Source organism: Astatotilapia calliptera, chromosome 4, assembly GCF_964374335.1.
Source record: "Astatotilapia calliptera chromosome 4, fAstCal68.1, whole genome shotgun sequence".
Lineage (NCBI taxonomy): Eukaryota > Metazoa > Chordata > Actinopteri > Cichliformes > Cichlidae > Astatotilapia > Astatotilapia calliptera.
In genome coordinates this window covers 18306728-18327543 of record NC_137425.1, presented here as the reverse complement: position 1 = coordinate 18327543, position 20816 = coordinate 18306728, and the positions used below count along the sequence as shown (strand labels likewise).

Genomic DNA, 20816 nt, shown 5'->3' with positions numbered 1-20816 from the left:
TTAAAAAAAAAAAAATGCATTGTATTAGTTGCATCTTTAAAATATGTTTATCAAAATGTGTAATTCTAATGATTATTTAAACATAATTTTATGCAGTAAAATATATGGAAATTAAATTAGGGCATTAACAGATGGAACTAAGTTTTTTACACTGCAGCATTTTGCTGTAAATTCTTTTCTTAGAGTGAAAGTACTGGGTTGCAAAATTATTACAGTCTACATTTCAAAGTTGTTGTTTTTTATCACAAGCAAAATACAGAAAACAGTCAAACATAAAATCTTTATTGAATTCTTAACGTTGAACCATTTAATGTAGAACCAGGGGCAAATATAAGGTTTGGGCTAGGGTGGCATCAGCCGTTTTGACAACGAGAATCTGCTAACTATATTAAAACCAACTGAAGGTTGCATAGCTTATTACATAAAAAAATAACCTATTTTTAAAAAATCAGGATCTTAGTACCTCTGTTTCAATCCAGTTTTTTTAGTTTGCTTAGCAAGTTCCTGCATTTGAGTTTTTATAGAGTTTTTCTTCTAATGAATAACTATCTTGTCCGTTGTGGGAATTGCTGGTTAATCATTTTCATCAGGCAGAGGACTTTCATCCACATGACTGGCTGAGGCGCTCATGCTGCCAATCCCCGAGGTGACATCAGAGTTTCCAGCTCTGGTCTTCAGCCATTCAGACACTTTGGCACGTGCTCTTTGATTCCAAAGTTCTGACATGTTCCCAAACTCGGAGGGAACGTCTCCGCACACTGAAACAGAAATTGAATGCTATTTGATATCATACCCACAAGTAAAAATATAAAACAAATTCAGAGTTTTCTCTAATTAATATCAACTCACTGCTTGGAATGAAAACTCCATCCAAGCTGGCTCCTCGCTTCACAAATGGTTGTTTTGGCTCTTCTGGTTCATTTACAACAGCTCTCAACATTCGGTCTATCAGCTCTTGCTCCCTCCTGTTCCACTCTTCTTCTGTCAGCACAGGCTGTTTTTTCCCTTGTTTGCTTTCAGCAGTGAAGCATTGTTCCTTGTTCCGTGTAATCAAATCAATTATTTTTTGGAAGAGCAGTTTGACAGGAAAAGGATAACCCAAACTATGGCAGTTGAGGACATGGTATCTGTACCCACACTTTTCCACCAGCCACTGGAGGCTTTTCCCCTCTCCTGCAATGTGCTCCTCAATGAGTCTGTCATTCAGCCAGTCTCCCCAGGTGAACAACACCATGCAATGTCTCCACACTCTCTCTCCAAAGGGCATCAACAGCTCAACCAGTGCTTTGTGGTCTTCCTCTGTGAATGCTTTGGAAATGGGAACAACCAAGAGAAAAACATGAGGGCCTGGAGCGCACATGGAGACGCTGCGGAGAACTTCTTCTTTTAGCCAGACAGGAGCCGTCGTGTCTGCAGGCCAGCCTGGAGTCTCAACGACTGCAACATTTATTCCACCTAAATTTCCTTCATGCTTTACACACTTTTCTGTTCTTCTCTGGTCCTCGAATTCCTGCATAGAAACAAAGATCCGAACATTATTTAATGATCATGACACCTGATAAATTACACGTGAACCTCGGGCATTATATTTGGTTACCTTCTTCACCCAAACTCTCTCAAATGTCTCTTCAAAAAGGATGTTGTTTCCTGCCATACTCTTCCCAGATTCCTCTCTGCCAAGCAGTACAATCCTCAGGTCAGTGATTGTCAGCCTCTCTCCTGTAAAAAAGTAAAGTTTAAACTGAAAGAGTGACTAAAATAATGCCATAATTATTTGATGATTTCTTGATTACCTTCAAATAACTTTCCCAGTATTCTTGATTGTCTTTCAGTGGTCTTTCTGATCCTTCTAGCTAATTTTCCTTCTGCCTCTTTTCTGGCCTCCAGCTGTGCTTCACGATCCGGATCAACTTCATAATGTGAGTTTTCATTTCCTGCCCACATCTCTTCAATCTTCTCCAGGAGATCTTGTACCTGCATCTCATCATTATCCTTCATGTTGTCCAGGACGTGGTACCTGTTCCCACACTGCTTCATCAGCCACTGCAGACCTTCCTCACTCTCTATACGTTCTTCCACAGTCTTCACTCCCAGCCAATCACCTTTAGTGAACAGAACAATGGTGTGCTTCCAGACATCATCCCTAAACAGACTCATGTGCTCCTGGACTGCTCTATGATAGGATGTATTAAATGCAGCTGCCAGGCCGACCACGAGGAGCACTGCGTGGGGTCCTGGAGTGCACATGTACACACTGTTCTCTATTTCATGTTTATCTGTCTCAGAGGTGTCCTGAAGGGTGTGGTTGTAGAACCAGCCAGGAGAATCCACCACTGCGAGTGTCCTTTCTCCCAGAATGCCGTGATTAATTTCACAGGACATCGTTGTTCTTCTGTGATGAACAGCAAAAGCCTTTTTCCTCAGAATGGTGTTTCCAGCCGAGCTCTTAGCTGACCACTGAGCACCAACCATCACTAGTCTTAAATGTGCTGGTGGGGTTTTACCACCTGCAGAATTGGAAGGTAAACTAATCAGGAATGTAGTTTCATGCATCAAATTACATTTGATGGTTAGATAATGATGTGGGCCACATAGTTTATCAAGAGAGCTCCTCTTACTGCGAAAGCCATATTTGGCTGTGAGACATGACATCTACAAGGCAAATGGTTGTAGTTCATCTACAGTTTATAGTTACAGCACAATTTTATATTTGTCATGTGATCACTGCGTTTAGCACATTAAAATATCTTTGTAAGATCTTGACTTAGTATAAGTACAAATATTTTCTTTGACATTTTACTTTGGAGCTTTATTAGCATTATTTATGTTTAAGAAATTGTTTTACAAAACTCTGTGATTCTGTGTTTGATCACAAACATCTGGATTCACCCATTTATTTCAAATTTATCCTCTTCTTTCTATCATGGTGGGTATTTTGTAAAATGTGAGGCCGTACCTTCAATTAGTGCTCTGAGTTTCCTTCTGTGTGTCTGCACCTCACCAAACCTCTTTGATGCTCTGTCACTTATTGCTTTCATTTCCTCCCTCAGAGCGTTTCCATGAGCACGATCAATGGGATAGTGACGGCCTCCATTCGTAGCGACCATTGCCTCGATTTTCTCAAAAAGCTTTTCAACTTGACTGCTGTCCTCCCTGTTACTCACACAGAGGACATGTTTTCTGTTTCCACATTGCTCAAGAATCCACTGCATTTCTGACCACTCACTGATTGTAGTTTCTACATTTTTTTCATCCCATGCATCTTCAGCAGTGAACAGTACGATGGTGTGATTCAGCACATCCTTGTGGAAGAGTTTCAGGTGCTCTTTTAAAGATGATATGAAGATCTGAGGCAAATACATACTATCATGAAAGACCAGAAGAAAGGCGTGAGGTCCTGGGGGACACAGATGGACGCTGTTCTGGATTTCTATCTGATCCAGCTTTGGGGTGTTTTCTAGTGGATAGTGCCACCACCAGCCTGGAGTATCCACCACAGTGACCCGTCTGCCATGAACCTCCTGCTGCCCCGCGACACTATGGGCAGTTCTTCTGCTGGTGTCAAAAACATTTTGACCCAGTATGATGTTACCGCTCAGACTCTTATTACTGGGCTCTCCTGTTAATTCTCTGCCACCTATCAGCACGATCCTCAACTCTGGAGAGTCGTGACTGGGCCCTGCAACACAGATGCAGCACTGTTTACAAACTGTAAAACTAGAAAAGTGTCTTCATACAGAATTTATGGACACGTTTGTGTAACTGCAAGTACTAGTAAATAAAACTAGTACTAAAACTGTTTGCTTAGCTTGTTGTCCATCAGTTTAAAAGCCAAGATGACAGAGGTGTGAAATAAAATGATGTTTTATACACACAGAATAATCTGTAAATGATATCTCTGTTAAGCACTGAGTACTCTACTGAACACTGTGGAATCTATAAGCACAATCAGACATGCGACACTGAAAGTCACTTCCCTGTATGCAAAGACACGGCCAGTAACAACTGAGTCTGATTAAAAATGTGCTTCCTTGTTATGTTAACAAATAAATCAAAACAGTCTTATATTCCATTTCTATATACAGGTTTCATGAACAGAATAATATTTACCAGAGCTGGGAACAGCACGCTCATCAGCCATTGTTTAACTAAAGTGAAACAAAGAACAGGAAAGGCAGAACTCAAAGAACCAGTTTTGATCATCTACAAGCTGTTTTCTTAAAGGAGAAATACCAAATATTTACTTTAGAAATGTGGTGATATTCTTTTTAAAATCACTTCAGGCAAACAGTGCTGCGAAGAAGTATTTGTCCCTTCCTGATTTCTTGGTTTTTGTTTTTGTTTTTTTCCATATTTGTTAAATGTTTCAGATGGTAAAATAAATGTTGATATTAGACTAAAGTAACCTGATTAAATACAACAGTGATTATTTAATTTATTATGGTAAGAAAGTTGTCCAATCCTACCTGGTCCTGTGCGACAAAGTGAGAGCTTAGTTCAGTTTCACTAACCACACCCAGGCCTTATTACTGCCAGACTTGCTGAATCATGAAATCACCAAAAGGAAGAGAAACTGTCTGATAAAGTGAAGTAGGCTAAAAGCTCTCAAACAGCACCACATAATAACACAGTCTAAGGAAACAGCTGAGAAATAAAGCCATTGACATCTCTCAGTCTGGAAAGACAAATGGAGAAGATTTGGAGCATAAAAGATGTCATAAGAGAACCAGAACAACATTTAAAGAACCGCAGGCCTCACTCACCTCAGTCAATATCAAAGTTCATGATTCAACAATAAGAAAAAGACTGTGAAAAATGGCGTCCATGGGAGAGCAAAAAGAACACAAAGGTTCGTATCATTCCCCAAGAAATATATTAAATAAAATAATATTAAATTGAAATTATATATATTATATATAAACTAATAGTCTATGAACTGATGAGGAAAAAAGGTTCATTTTTTGGAAGTCAAACGTGGTGGTGGTAGTATGATGGCCTGGCGCTTCTTTGCTGCACAAGGTCTGCTTGCAGTTTTTAGCAGAGACTTTTACATATCCTTTATTTATCCGGGTAAAAAGTGTCATTGACATAAAAAATGTCTTTTTTTAAAGAAAGATCTGGCCAGGAGGGAAGCAGAAATTGTAAAAATAAATAAATAACAATAAACAGTTTTATAAACATACTTTAAGTGACTAAGAAGGAAAAGATTGAATATAATATAATATAGGCCCTTCAAAAATCCTTTTTTTTTTTTAAAATTGTATTTATACAGCACCAAATCACAAGAGCAGTCGCCTCAAAGCGCTTTTTATTTTAAGGCAGACCTTACAATAATACATACAGAGAAACCCCAAAAATCATATGACCCCTACTGGCAAGAACTGGCGACAGTGGTGGAAAAAAAACCTCCCTTTTAACAGGAAGAAACCTCCGTCAGATCCAGGCTCAGGGAGGGGCGTCTGTCTGCTGCGACCAGTTGGGGTGAGAGAAGGAAGACAGGACAAAAAACATGCTGTAGAAGAGATCCAGATATATATTTATACTTCCCCAGTCTATGTACACTAACAGGCCAGTTGCCATTTCTTTAATGTGAAGGATGTGGACGTCCTGGAGAGGGAGGAACAGAGGGACGGAGAGTAACACAGGTCATTTACATGAAAGGGAAAAGATACCTAGGCCCCTTAAGTGTACCTCTATCTCCAACTTACAATGCTGTGATTGCGTCCACTCCCCAACTCTCTGAATGGTACTCATGGTCAATCAATGGTACAATCATGAAACTGCCCATTGTTAGACATTGTTAGTTTCACCTATTATGCAAATGTACTGTTTAAAAGGTTGGGGAAACCTGCAGTCAGCTGAGAGTGAAGAAGTCACTTGGATGAGTATTGAAATGGTTCTTCCACTGAAAAAGTCCAGGAAAACAGGATCAACTTCTAGGTTTGTAATTTTTGTTTATTCTCTTTAGTGACAGGGTTTTAAATCTGTGCTAATATTAGTGTTTTCTTGGAAAAACTTACTGACAGTGGAACAGTAGGCTGTGAAAGTCTGGGTGAATATAGTTATATAAATAAAGGTAGGAAACTTTGAAGTTAATTTGCCTTCTTTTGGTTGTATGGGTAACAGGTTAGAGTGACGCTCAGTCGGGTCTCAAAAGACTGGATAAGCACAAAATATACCAAAGTAAACTGGTTCCTGACTCAATCATTCTTTTCAGGTCATAGAATTGTTTTGCTCTTCCTTATCCAGGTTAAATGAGCTTCAGTAACAGGGTTGCTGATATGTTTTTGGGGAAAAAACATTTATTATTCTTCATCTTTAACATATTGATGTGATGAAAAAATGGTGTAACAATATAAAAGACACAATTATAAAATGAATTGTAATTGTTTGTCATGAAATATGATTATCAAGAAGTTGGGATAAAATGTAAAATAAATAAATAAAAACAGCTCCTTGATCTATTTTGTATTTTAAATATTTTGGAACCATTTTTTAACAACTAGCTTTAGCTTTTTCTCCCAATAAGTGTAATTTACACAAAAAATTATATTTTAATAGCTTTTACGTGGATGGATGGGATATAATTTTGTGAAACGTGAAATGCTCACACTAGAGGGAGCTGTCGTTATTTTACCTCTCCGTTGAAGGCGACGCCACACGCCATCTTTGTTATGGGCGGACTAGGACAGCTGATGACGGAGGCGTTTTCTTCCCTGTGATTGGTGGACTGACGCTATGCCAAAGGTCGTGTATATTTCGCGCTCTTGATTCACAACCGAACTGGCGCGCTATTGAAACAGCCGCAGTATGTGAAGAAATACGAACCTTTGGTTCGGTTTCGGAGCAGTTCGGAAAATATCCGTGTAACCTTTTAGCACTTTGCCTTCTTATATACTTGTCTGACACGCTGGTAAATGTTTGGAGCACTTCTGGGATCTGTGGGAAGCTTTTAGACTAGCATCTAGCGAAGACAGCTAGCTTGTTGTTTTACAGTAACATATTTCTTTTGGCACCAAACAGACTCACGCGATGATTTTATGTTTAGTTGTTTGTTCAGTCAGTCGTAGACGTGAATGACAAACCTTTGCAGCAAGTTCCGGTTCGGCTTCATCGGTGAGTGTTTCCTTTGTTTACGTAGTTTCTCTCTCTTGTGTCGCACAAAACTGGAAGTTCCTGGGCGCCATGTCATGAATAATATCATTTTACAGCTTAGTTGTTGTTCGCGAACACCATAAGTAACAGACACGTGAGCCTAGTGTTTATCAGCCTTTTCATACTGACAGTGCTTTAGCAAAACTTCTACTTGGCTGTCGTGACATTGACAAAAAGCGCTGACAGAACACTACTTTAAAGAAAAGGAAAGGCTTTGTGTTATCACTTGTAAATACACTTAGTGTTAAAGTAATTATTAATATTTCTGAATGTAAATACCACATGCTTTTATCACAATGTCAAAACATAATAAACGCTCGTAATCCGCGCAACAAAATAAAAGGAAAACTGCTAAATCATCCAGAACATACCTGAATGCAGATGCATCATATAAAGTACAAATAACCTGCACATAGCTTTATTTTAATTGTTGATTTTCATTTCCCCCCCTTTCTTTCCCCATTGTTATTTTTCCGGGTCCTTTTTTTTTCTTGCCACCAGACTCGCTGCCTGGTGATTGTAGTGAATTTTTCACATTCAGCGACTGATTGCAACTTGCGGTGACTAAAGATTGCCCACTCACGACCAATTTGGATTGCACAGGTTGCCTAGTAGGAGGCAACCTTTTTGCAGTCAGTCTGACTTTGACTGCCTGCCATTACTCGTTTAAGGTTTGCAAATAGTTACATCTAATTTATAAACACTGACTTACTGTTGGTTATTGTAAATATTGGATATTTACAAAGTTTAACTTTGAGGTCATCATTTGCAGTTAACAAAAGGTTCAAAGATCTCAATATATGTTAATGAAATACTCGGCAAAAATAAAATAAAAACATCAAAAAGTATTGTGATAATATCATATTATGGAGTGTCTGGTGAGTCCCACCTGTAGCTTGTAGTTATTATTTTCTCTAAAAATAGTAAAGTCACAGAGGAGGAGAGACGGCTCCTTGGCAGGAATCAGTATGAGGGAAAATTAGAAAATGTCAGGTGACAGGATGGCTGGGTCTCTGGGAAAAGGAAAGTAGTTAAACTTTCACCTGAATCTCTGATGTGCCTTTGCTGATCTGTTCTTCTGCAGAGTTTTGTGTAACAGTGTTTTATTTCTTTCTGCTTTAGGTCTCGTCGGAAAATGGCTGGTGTTGTGGCTATGCCTTCTGTCATTGAGGACTTTGACAGCCAGGTGTGCTATGACACTGATTTGAGCAGCGCATCAAATGCACCAACTATTTTTAACTGCCTTGCATTTTTATCTTTGATTAAATTTGTCTTTCTTTTGCAGCCTTGCAAGAAATCTCGCAAAGATGGTGGCAGTCCTGTTGTCAAAACAATCACCAACTATTTCTCTCCTGTGCCTAAGCCTGTGGAGAAACCCTTCTCTCCTCCACGTTCCAACAACATCATGAACTACTTTAGCAAGAGGGCTCCATCCTGTAAAGTGAAAACCAGCTCACCAGAGCAAACTAAAGAAGCAGGGAGGCCTCATTTTGCAGAAAAACACAACAATTCGGAGACGGTGAAACAGCTGTCTCAGAAACGGGGTCGAAAAACCAGCAAAGCTGCAAGGAAACTTGTGGGGGCTGAAGGTGTCAGTTCCACCGAGGAGTCAAGTTGCGTGACTGTACAAGAATCCCATGAAAGCAAAGTCCAGGCTGTAGATGCAGTTAAAAGTTTTGGAGTCCTTGGCAGCGATACAGCAGCTCTACTGGCCCAGGTTAGTGCTGAGAGCTGCATTCCTGCAGAAACATCAGAGAGGAATGCCACTAAGATTATCACGGATGAGCAGGCTGAGAAAGATGATGATCAGGAAGATGGTTCTAAATGTGTTGAACTTAAAACAGCACTAAACACTATTGAGTTGTCTCCGATTGTACCATCAAAGTATGAAGCAAAACAGGTTAAAACCACACCACAAAATACCAGGAAGAGGCAGCAACAAGAGGCAAAGCAGTCAGAGCCAGAGGAGAAAGAAGCAGAAACTGAGAACTCTCTCCGTGATGTAAGCACGGAGGTCAATGTTGATGAGTCTTCTCAGTTGAACAGCAGCACAGTAAGAATCTCCTTTGAGGATTTTGTGCGGAGTCAGAATCAGGATGAGGCTGAAGAGGACAGAGAAGATGAAGAAGTAAAAGATGATGACCGTAAAATAAAAATTGAGACAAAGGAAACAAACTTGGGTGAGCTGGATATTTCCAAATCTGAAGAAAACATGGTTCCTAAGGAGTCGCCATCATTTCAGGTTTCACCCCGAACTGTCACCATCCAGGCTCAAGTGCACGTCTCACCAAAACAAGAACCAAGCAAAGCAGTGGGAAAGTTGGCTTCCATCTTCAACCGGAGAAAAGGCGCGCGTAGTCCTGCAGAGAGATTCTCACCTTCTCTCGCAGAGGCTGGACAGCAGCTTCCTTCTCTGACTACCAAACGGAAATCCAACGTGGTTCTCCAGGAGGAGGATCTAGAGCTGGCAGTGCTCGAGAGCGAATCCACTCCTAAGTGCAGTGAAGTCGAGAGGAAGCAGTTCATGGCCGCTTTTAAGCAGCCCACTGCAGACGGCTCCAAATCCAAGCCTGTCAAGAGCCAAAGCAAGCAGAAGCAACCAGGAGAGCAAAGTTTGGATGCTGCTGATAAAGCTGCTGAAGCTGAAACTGAAAATCTGCTGACTGTTGAGGAAACATCTCAACCCTCTCAAGGAAAGAAAGCCACTAAGAAGAAACCAGCAAAAAAGGGGGGAAAGAAAGCTAAAGAGGGAGAGGAGACTGTGAGTGCGTCTCCTGCTGCTGCTGAGGAAGAAACGCCAAACATGACTGTTGCGGTCGAGGAGAAAAGGCCAGAGTCTCCCATCACCACATCTCCGTCCGTGCCAGCTCTCAGAAGATCCAGACGGGAGGCCGTAGTGCAGAAAACACCTGAAACCACCCCAACAAGTCCTCTCAGAAAAACCAGGAGACAAACTCAAACAGAGTCAAAGGACACTGATGTTACTGCTTTACCTCATCCTGAGGACAGCCCCATAAAGATGTCCACCCCAAAGACCCGCACGTCCAAATATGGCGTCTTTCAATCGGAGCTGATGTGCCCGCCTGACGATAAAGAGAGTCCAATCAGGTGACGCATGCTTTTTCTTTAATCTGCCTCCTGATCTTACCCATTTTTAACATAAAAATGAAAACGTGTAATGTTTTTTTTCTTTTTTCTTTTTTAGGATGAAATTTACGCGATCCAGTAAAAATCTTTCCACATCAAAGGCTGAAGGCATAAATGCGTCTTTGCCTACTAAAGTAAGCATGGCATTTTTTTATTTTGTGACCTTGGGAAAAAATACTAAACCATCATAATTGTGGTGTGAAGATAATTAAACACTTGTTCTAATTCATCCTATTCAGACATCGAGTGAGTCTAAGAAGAGAGAACAGGCCAAGAGGTTGGTGCAAAAAGCCAAAGTGATTCAGCAGAATAAAAAAACTTTGGAGAAGAGCTCTCTGAGGCGATCATCGCGAACTTCCATCAAGAGGAGCTACTGTGAAAATGAGGTAGAGTCAGTGGCAAGCGAGGAAGATGAAGTGTGTGTTAAGATGAGGCTATGAGTGAGTGGTGTTGCGTGACTGTGTAAACAAGAACTAAGGCAGACTGGTCTCAGATTACTGAGACTACAAAATCGAACGTAACTAATACACACGTGTGTTAATACACACTAAACTACACATTTATTTCTCAGTCATGTTGTGGATGTTTACTCAGTTTGTCCTTAAGGGTCTTATGACATTATAAGACATTACTCGGAGAACATTTACATGTGAGGTTTCGATGTCGATTGCAAGTTACTTTAAGATCATCTTTATTGTCACTGACAGGAACAATGGAAGATGTGTAAAATTTAAACATTTACATACAGTATAGTGCATAATTGGGCGACCGTGGCTCAGGGGGTTGGGAATCGCATCTGTAACCGGAAGGTCGCCGGTTCGATCCCTGTTCGTTGTGTCCCTGGGCAAGACACTTTACCCTACTTGCCTACTGGTGGTGGCCAGAGGGGCCGATGGCGCGATATGGCAGCCTCGCTTCTGTCAGTCTGCCCCAGGGCAGCTGTGGCTACAACTGTAGCTGCCTCCACCAGTGTATGAATGTGAGAGTGAATGAATAGTGGTATTGTAAAGCGCTTTGGGTGCCTTGAAAAGCGCTATATAAATCCAATCCATTATTATTATTATTATTAATTGAGTGCTCTAGTGCAGATAAAGGTGGGGATGGATCGTCAGTTCTTCATTCAAGACACATTTCACTGTGGTAGAGGTTTCAGAGGGGTCATTATTTCAAACCTATGCCATAACTTTCCACCTGAAACAAATCCTCAGTCATTAGTCACCACTGACCCAGATGTTTTTAAAATCTGGGTTTAAAAATCTGAACAGTTATCAGTCTTAATGCATCAGGCCTAAATATTACCTCGCTGTCGCCCTCATGAGTCTTTCTGGAGTAAAACTTAAAATACAACACCATAAAAAAGGCTCTCTGTGTTTTTGTTTGTTTGTGTTTGTCAGGATTCTGTCATCTGCGTTGATGACCAGACTGCCTCTCCTCTCAAAGAACCTGAAAAGATGAAAACCCAGAAGCCTTTACGCAGTCTGAATGATGTTTTGGGCAAAGCCGCCCCACCTGGCAAAGCCTCTTCGGGTAGTTTTTATAGTTTCCTCTTAGCTAAAACTGTGATTTATTGATTTATTTTGTAATATCTTCTAACAGATATGTGTTTCCTTTGTTTAAGGCTCCAGAGTGGGCTCACACAGCCAAGACAAGACTGCTTGCAAGGTGTCAGCCGTGATCTCCATCTTTGATGACAGCAGCCGCGAGGGCTCGGAGAACTCGCAGGATGATGAGCATTTCAGGGCGCGCAGAGAGTTCCTGAAGAGCGGTTTGCCCGAGTCCTTTAAAAAACAGATGGCCAAGACTGCTGCCACGAAGGAGGCGTACTCTGCCTCCTGTTCCTCCTTTCAGCTAGTGACACACACCAGGCAACCACCAAACGGTAAGCAGATTCATATTCAGTAGTCGAATATCACGTTGGAGTTTTAAGGCAAAGCCTAATTTCTGTGCATACCGACAGATTGCTCTCTCTGGAGTCTGCCATGGCCCGAGTCCTCATTACTTTGTCAGCTAAAAGAGCTTTGGAGGCAAACATCCAAACCTCTGCCAGCAGTCAGCAGCTCGCTTTGTGTGAAGACTGCACCAGCCTGTCGGAGCTTTTGTAAAAGGGTACACTGTTTTAATAACCTGATCCTCAACACCCATCACTTAATATCCAGCTTTAATCCCTCCCATCTAAAGGCACATGTATAATAACAATGTTATATTTTTAAAAAAGGATGAGTTTATATGAAAATGCAAGCTTAAAACCCCCTTTTGGCTGTATTGTACTGGGATAAATAAAGAGTGGACTTGTTTTGGTTGCAGGGTTCAGGCTGGAGACCTGAGATCTCTGAAAGTGTTCGTCAGCTTCTAGTTGAGGAGTTCAGCACCAGCAACCCTCAGTTCCCTGCACAGATGTTCATCGCTCGCTTCCTGAAGAAACGCGCTGACCATCAGAAGCAGTTTACACACTCAGGTCAGTGTCTATAAGCAGATAAGTGCAAGGACACGTGTTAAACTGCAGTAGCTGTGTGTTTTAGGGTTTAATGACAGTCTGTTTAGTCCTTTTGACTGTAATTAATGTTCGCCTTGTTTGAGTGAAAATGGGACAAATGTGCTTGTCTTGAATTATCCTGAACAAATACTGAATTTTCCTTTCTCAGAAAAAGAGGCTGTGACCAGAGATGCAGCTGAACCAGCGGGAGGGAAGAGGAAAAGAACGAGTGAAGGAGAAAATACGGCAAAGGTGGCTAAAAAGCGGCGATCCAACCATTCAGAGGAGAACGTCTCCACAGCAGAGCCAACGAAGCGTGGAGGCCGTACAAGACGATCTCAGAGATCCAGGCGAGGAGAGGAGGACGAGGCGACAGAGAAAACCAAGCCTCCACTCCATCCTGTTCCCATCCCACCTGACGATGACAGCGTGTGCATAGTAGAGGACTTGCTTTCAGGAGAGGACACTGGGAAAAAAGGTGTGGTAGCTTTTCTGTGTGTGTTCTGAATCACTGCTGTTACCTTAAAGGAGTCTGTAGTTCTTCTCAGTATATATCAGTATTTATCTGCTTTTGAGATGAAGTTTGTTTTACAGCCTGTTCTCTGCTGCCCCCAACTGGCCAAAAAAAGAAAAACAGTAATTGCAAATATAAATCCTCAGATTAAAATCTGAAACTCAGTCTGGTGTATTCTTTGTTTTGTTTTTTCCTACAGATGTGGTGAAGGAGGACGTGCTCTGGACTGACAAATATCTACCACAACACTCCAGTGACATCATAGGCAACACCGCCTCAGTGAGGAGGCTGCACAGGTGAGGAAATGCAGATGTAGATGACTCGTTTTTATAATGCTGTGCCTCTCATTTAAAAAAAAAAAAAAATCTGCACTGTATGGAGATCAAATACTGACTGTATATATTCTTTTTCGGCTAGCTGGCTGAAGGAATGGAAACTCCGTGCTGACAGAGAAGAAAGAAAAAAGCAGAAGGAGAAGAAAAAAGAGGACGGCAGCTATGGTGAGCGATAAGAACAACAATAAAAATCTTAACTACTACTTTTAGCTCTTTTAACTCTGGGGATTTTTTTTAAAATCCCCAGACTCAGACTGGGACGGTGGAGAGGACGACTCCCAGGATGGAGAGGACATGTTGTGTAACACAGTGCTGATCACAGGACCCACTGGAGTAGGAAAGACTGCTGCAGTGTATGCTTGTGCCCAGGAGCTGGGCTTCAAGGTACAGACGTGTCACGTGACTCTGATGCGATGCGTTTGCTCAATGGATACCTGGATAACTTAAGTTCCTAAATTGTCTCTTCAGGTGTTTGAGGTGAATGCTTCATCGCAGCGAAGTGGTCGTCTTATTCTGTCCCAGCTGAAAGAAGCCACTCAGTCACATCAGGTGGATAGTCAGGGGGTCAATGCCCACAAACCCACATACTTCAACAGCTATGGCACGAGCAGCAGCACCGGCTCGCTCAGGCCTGGATCTTCTCCAAGTATGTGAAAATATCACTCTCTCTTTTTTAAATTTTACATTCTGCACAATCTGCATGAGAATATTACAAGATGACTCTCTGATTCAATCAATCAATCAATCAATCAATCTTTATTTATAAAGCACTTTTCATACAAAAAATGTAGCACAAAGTGCTTTACATAGTTAAAAGCAGCCCACCCCACCCTCCAACTCACTCCCCACACTCTCATTAACATAAATGATGTGAATACTTTGTCTTTCAGGAAAGCTGAACTCCCCTCGCAGGGTGGTTTCCTCCCCCAGGAAACCACAGTCGCCCAGAGGTGTTAAAAAAGGAAGCCTGACTCCAGTTTCTTTAGCTAAATTCTTTAAAACAGCAGCGTCCAGCACCAAGGAGCCACAAAACACTACAAAAGGTAAGCAGATGGGTACATTTTAATCTTCTTTGATGATAAAACCTGCATGAAGGGTTTTAATTGGGGACTTTATTCTTTCATTTCTTCTTCCAGCTGCTTCCAAGAAAGTTGGGAAAGCAAATGAGGCTGTCCTTCCTGTGAAATCACCACCAGCTCCCAAAGAGAAGGGCAGCGAAGAACAGAGCAAGAAGACGGCAACGTCGCTCATCCTGTTTGAAGAAGTGGATGTTATATTTGACGAGGACTCTGGATTTCTAGCTGCTATCAAGACGTTCATGACGACGACTAAGAGGCCAGTCGTCCTCACGACCAGCGGTTAGTCTTTCAGTGTGGCCTGTGCTAACGGTGTGTTTATCTACTGTTTGCATATTGAGTTTAAATGATGTTTGTTTTTGTAGATCCGGCTTTCAGCAGCATGTTTGATGGAACCTTTGAGGAGATACATTTCAAGGCCCCATCTCTGGTGAGTGGAGGGTTGTTCGGCTTGATTGTGTCGGCTCTGATGGAGTCATTCAGCCCAGCATTCATGTTTGGTTTTTTTGTTTGTTTGGTTTTTTTCCTGCTACAGTTGAACGTGAGCAGTTACCTGCAGCTGCTGTGTTTGGCTGAGGACATGAGGACGGACCCCGCGGACATCCGGTCTCTGCTCAGACTCAACGGCTGCGACATCAGGCAGAGTTTGCTGCAGCTGCAGTTCTGGACTCGCAGTGCAGGCGGCCGCCACGGGGCAAGGCCTTTAGTGCCGACGGGCAAAAATGGTAAGAAGATGATCAGGGAGAGTTTGAGCTTTTAATACCTTCTGTTTTTGCATAATAAAATAATTTTCTGTAGCTGTGACTCGCTCTAAAAGTGTTTTCTCTCTCATTTTATTAGAAACTGAAGTAAAGCCAGAAGCTGAAGAGGCAGCAGACAAATCCACCCTGCCTCCCTGTGACACTGGCTGCACTGAGAGCAAGCTGGGCCTGCTCAATAATGGACAAGAGACAGATGTTTTGGAGCTGCTCAAGGTAAATTGTTTATTTACCACGCAGAGTGCATAACAGGCAGTCACGTCTATTAATGGATCGTGGCTCTGGTACTCAGGCAACAATTCCTGTCACTGCAGGGGCACCGAAAGTTTACTCACCGTACCTTCAGGCTGCTCATTCTTTCAAGTTAATTTTAGATGTATGGAAATACACTATCAAATAAAAGCACATTAACTGTGCACATTAGTTTGTAACTAAAGTGTGAAGCAGAACAGAAATGTCAGACTTTTAATTTTATTACACGCATTTTGTAGCTTTTCCTGCTGATAAAGAGCTCCTGTGGTCATTCATCCTGCATTAAAGTAATGAGATAATAGATTTCTATAAGTTTACACATTTACTTCTTAAAATTTAAGCCCAAAGAGTCGCAGTGACAGATTTCTTTCTGTTGAAATGCCGATTACTCAGGGATTAAATGTGTAGTTAAACCTCTGTACACTGACAGAAAGGGCAGTTTCAAACTTTAATCTTACTCAAATCAGTTTGACACCCCTGATCTGTAGTGTGGACTTAGTCAATATTATTAAAATCTCATACAGGTAATTTGGCTGCAGTGACAAACAGAAACATGAATTAACTAGTAGTAGGTTGGACATTGTTCTGTGATCTAACATTAAATTACACCAAAGGAATCTCTGATTCCAGTAGGGAAAAATGTTTTTGTGAAATCAAGGAGTGGACGATATAGGAAGAAACGCGGACTGTCGTATCGATGCTTCCTGTTAGACGCTGCAGTTAAAAGTGTCAGTAAATAAAAATCCTTCATCCTTCTTTTCCAATAAGCTGCTCTCAGTGATGACACACTTCCTAAGTAACATAACCTTAAAACCCTCCAGGAGATGCACAGTATTTTCACGTAATAAAACAAAAATATATTTCTACCTCACATGTTGTGCCTTGTAACCAGCTACCACATAACCACATCAATAATTTCCATCCCCTGTTTGCTGCTCCTCTCATATGGAGTGCCGAAAGTGAGAGCACCTTGCAACGCTTGAAGTCCTTTGTTTACATTTGGGTCACACATCACCAGCTCCTCGTATCACCTCCACGATTGATGATTTCACGCAGGAAATCATCAATCGTGACAATAAGGAGAATGATGTGCTGTGTTTAAAGGGGTGAAAATTTTATTTTGAAGAGTAGTATTGGACGCTTATATGGCCCCACACTTTGAATAATGTCTGGCTTTAACAGGAGGAAAAAGTAGACACAGTTTGTTGTTTTGAAAGTTCAAATGCTGTTATAGTTCTGCAGGACTCGCACAGCACTTTGAGCTGAGCTGAAGTTAAGCGTGTCCAGTAGAGCTGGGCGATATGAGATTTTTTCATATCACGATATGTTTTTTTCATTTCAGGCGATAACGATATCTATCACGATATAAGCCAAATAACTATATTTGTAAGATTTAAATGTGCCGTTGCTCACAAGTAAAATGTGAAATAATCAGCAGCTTGTTTTTAAATATTTATTTCCCATAATAAGTTCAACAGGGTAGATGTACTTAAGGAACATGAGACTTTTTCAGATAAATAAAGGCAAATATTGCAAACTACACAAAAGGCAGCCGCTAAAGCGTTTAAGTTTCAAAATAGAACAAATGAAACAGACTAAATTGTCAATTCCACTTAGAAACAAAGTATTAATTCTAAAAATAAATCTTAGTTTGTTTTACAGAAGAACAGACAAAACTGACTAACTTTTGTCAATATCAAATAAACTGAGCACTAAAAGGAAATTCTCAATCTCTCCTTGTTGTATAGCTTAGCTTTTCAAACAGTTTTAACAGTTACTTTAGTCTGACAAAAGCCGAATGACGAATTAGCGCTTCCAGTCAGAGACTGAGGCTACGTCCACACGTACACGGGTATTTTTGAAAACGGAGATTTTCCGTTTTCGTTTTAAAAAATAATCCTGTCCGCACATAAAGGGAGAAATGAAGGAAAACGCTGCTATGAACATGCCAAAGCAGCAGGTGGCGCTAGATTCCTAACCGTGCAGAAATGTTGGCCAATCAGAAGTCTAGAAGCCTCGGTGGGAAAAAGTAAACAAAGCTGCGGCATAGAAGCAGAACCGAGTCGTATGTGTGGACAGACAGTAACTGTGTGTATGTGTAAGCATTTAAACACTGCAGAGAGTAGAATTAACAGTAACAGTATTGTAGAAATTCATTTCACCGAAACAATAACGTGGCGCAGTGTGACGCATGCACCAGTTTATTGTATTTCCAGACTTGCTTTCGGCACAATTTACAGTGCACGCTACTCTGTTTTTTGTCAGACTTGAAATAGCCGAAATACCTTCAAACTACGGAACTTCTATGGCTCTTCCGTTCGACAATCTCTCCGGCATTGGAACCATCATCTGTTTTCTCTTTGGTCACGCTCAGTTGATTTTTCTAGTCGGCACACTCATTTCCTCCATTACCCGCTGGCTCCATTACCCGCTGGCTGCTTCCCAAACAAACACACGTGCGGCTTGGCACTTGTGCTGTACGTAACAAGTGACGCGACGTGACACTGCGGCTGTGATTGGTTCGGCTCTGCGCTACTTTATTTGGATTGGCTGACCTTTTTAAAAAAAAAAAAAAAAAAAAAAGAGGACAAGAGCGGCGAGGTCTATCGCGATAGCTTAATTTCTCTATCGAGTAAAAGTTATATCGCGATACATATCGTTATCGTTCTATCGCCCAGCTCTAGTGTCCAGTATGACTGAGTGTGTGTTGTTTCTGCAGAGCCACAGTCTGGTGGAGGAGCCCAGTTGTTGGGAGCTGCTGACGGACTGCAAACGACGTGGAGTCGACTTGCTCTACTCGAACATGGAGCTCCTTTTACCTCTGCCGCTCACACATCTGACTACCTCTACCCGCAACCCAGAGCAGTGCGCTTCTGTATCGCAAGACCAGCCTTCTGCCAGTCCGAAAGAGCAACCGTCATCCACGCTGCTATCGACAGAGTCAGCTGATTGCTCAGACAGCAACAGTCCAGTCAAAATGTCTAACAGGATGAGGAAGAACAAGAGGAGACACCATCTACCTGACCAAGCTGGAGCTAACTCTGACTCAGACTCAGAAGATAGATTTCTTTCTCTCTGTAAGCCTCAGAACGCTCCTCAGGCCAAAGAGAAAGTCAAAGCTTCAGAAAGGGCTAAAAGGAAGCCGCTGACTCCTGAGGAGCGCTTAAAAAGCCTCCCAGTGTCACAGTGTCTGGAATCAATAGCAGACTTCTTAGACAGCATGTCCTGCATGGACTCGTTGCTCGACAGGGCTGACAGTCACAGAGGTCTGTCATCTGTAAGTGTGGTCATAAAAGATGGGATGACAGACGAGTCAAGTGTGGAGGCTGAAAGAGGGAGCTCGATGACAGCAACTGGCCTGGAGATCCAGGCGGCGGTCGAGGCTCTGAGCTTCCGCAAGTTCCGGGTATCAGCAGAGGAGGCTTTGGAGAGAACACGACAGCTGGAAGGGGAGCTGGCCAAAGAGGCTGCAGCAGAGCTCAGCCTCCCCGTGGCTGCTCATCGTGAATGTTTCAGCTTCACACAGGACGGGCCCTCAGAGCCACAGTGAGTTTGGACCCCGAGAAAATGCCACGTTGCCCAACAAACGTGTAAAAGTAGTTTCAATGGTTTTAGCTGACGTTGATGTCCGGTGTTGCTTTCCAGGTTGGTCGAGCGGAGGAGAGAAGTGATGGAGAGTCTGATGCTGAAAGGAGTGTTTGGTACACTTGGCAACAGTCCACCAGCTGCTCTGGACTATTTACCAATCATGCGCTGCATCTGCAGATCCGAGAAGCTTAAGGAGCAAGGCAAAGTTAAGCGAAGGTGAGGACAGAATTGCTGCTCCTTCAGCCGGTCAGCGGTGGCGGGTTTGGATTTGAACCGTTGGCAGGATGTGGTAAAGATGACGGCGGTGGTAGTGAGGTTTCATTTTGTCACATTTGAATATGAGGCTACAAATAAATAAAATAAAACGTGGTGCATTAATGCAATTCATTTATATGAGTCCACAGATAATGCTGAGCTGTTTATTTTCTGCCTCCTCCAGGTTTCTGCACTACCTCGACGCGATCCACTTGGGTCTCGAAAAAAGGACTCTACAGCTGCTCGCTGAAGATTTCCCCTAAAACAACAAAGACGACCAGACTGGACTCCACAGTCACACACAGGCCTTCAATAAGTACTCTCTGGCTCTCAGAAGGACTGGTGTACAGATCTAAATAAGTGTGTGTCATCCTCTGAGATGGTGACAGAGCACACGGTCAGAGGCGTGTGAGCACAGAGGACCGCTTCCACATTGGTACCAACATAGAGGCGACTGAATAGTAAAGATTTAATCTGAGCTAAAGGACGGACAACTAACTAACCTCACTTGTGTCATCTTTTGGTGCTCTAAAAACTAAAATTTTACAATTTTGTCATCTTTATATTTTTGTACAGTAGTGCTCTATAGGGATGCGTATCGGTGGTTTTTATTTTGCAAAGTGCTGTTTTTATGAAGTAAAAAAAATTTTCTTCTTCTTCTTACTAAGCCCCTGGGGTCCCTCGTGTGTGGGTGTGTGCAAAATATAATTTGTAAGTTACTGAATTGAAGTGCACATGCATGTCTGGCAGCTTCAGATGTCTGCAGCCAGCACATCTTTCTGCACAATAACTTACAATTAAAGGAATGAAGAAAAAAAAAAAAAAAACTTCACATGCTCCATGCTTTACACCACATGTAAGAGATTAACATGTAAAATAAATCTTGCTTCTGTATTTGTGTAAATTGTCACTGATTTATTTCTTTTATTATTTTTTTGGTTCATACAGTTAATAAAGACGTGCAGCTCTTGATCCAAAGCTTACTGTGACATCTTCAGTCATTTTGCTGTGTTTAATGCTTTAAATATGGACACTTTCTTCACCACAGTGGGGATTTCCTTACACAGCAATAAACGTTTATCATCCAAACAAGCCTAATGGTGTCATAAATCTGCTAAATTTAACAGGCTTCCGTGTAAATTGGCAGCGCGCTCGCATCTGCGCGGCGGGCAGACCGGTTTGTGGTTAGTTTCCTCTTTACCTTCATCACAGAGAGCAGCAGGGGTGCTCTGTGCACAAAGGTGCATTGTTTTAAAAATAAAT

General features: G+C 41.9%; 2 protein-coding genes across 3 annotated transcripts; one reads left to right on the top strand and one right to left on the bottom strand.

Annotated features, from left to right (window-relative positions):
• Positions 1 to 261: 261 nt before the first annotated feature.
• On the bottom strand, positions 262 to 4839 carry LOC113020905 (GTPase IMAP family member 8-like). The gene is made up of 7 exons (XM_026165209.2): positions 4467 to 4839; positions 4111 to 4148; positions 2957 to 3679; positions 1794 to 2507; positions 1598 to 1719; positions 850 to 1510; positions 262 to 758 (listed from the first exon to the last, which is right to left on the bottom strand). Exons 2-7 carry the CDS (start codon positions 4139 to 4141, stop codon positions 574 to 576), a joined length of 2436 nt encoding a protein of 811 aa, XP_026020994.2. The 5' UTR covers positions 4142 to 4148; positions 4467 to 4839; the 3' UTR covers positions 262 to 573.
• Positions 4840 to 5878: 1039 nt separating this feature from the next.
• atad5a (ATPase family AAA domain containing 5a) lies at positions 5879 to 20531 on the top strand. Of its 2 annotated transcripts, none has more exons than XM_080300356.1 (22): positions 5879 to 5940; positions 8278 to 8341; positions 8441 to 10263; positions 10361 to 10436; positions 10542 to 10688; positions 11697 to 11829; positions 11921 to 12181; positions 12260 to 12408; positions 12607 to 12757; positions 12945 to 13253; positions 13489 to 13585; positions 13707 to 13789; positions 13872 to 14008; positions 14093 to 14270; positions 14515 to 14667; positions 14761 to 14982; positions 15066 to 15130; positions 15236 to 15425; positions 15541 to 15674; positions 18430 to 19256; positions 19356 to 19514; positions 19738 to 20531. In XM_080300356.1, the coding sequence occupies exons 1-22, from the start codon at positions 5882 to 5884 to the stop codon at positions 19814 to 19816; spliced, it is 5496 nt and encodes a 1831-aa protein (XP_080156482.1). In that variant the 5' UTR covers positions 5879 to 5881; the 3' UTR covers positions 19817 to 20531. The 2 variants fall into 2 exon arrangements, with proteins under 2 accessions (XP_080156482.1, XP_026020989.2); XM_026165204.2 differs by lacking the exon at positions 5879 to 5940 and adding an exon at positions 6746 to 7116.
• Positions 20532 to 20816: the final 285 nt, after the last annotated feature.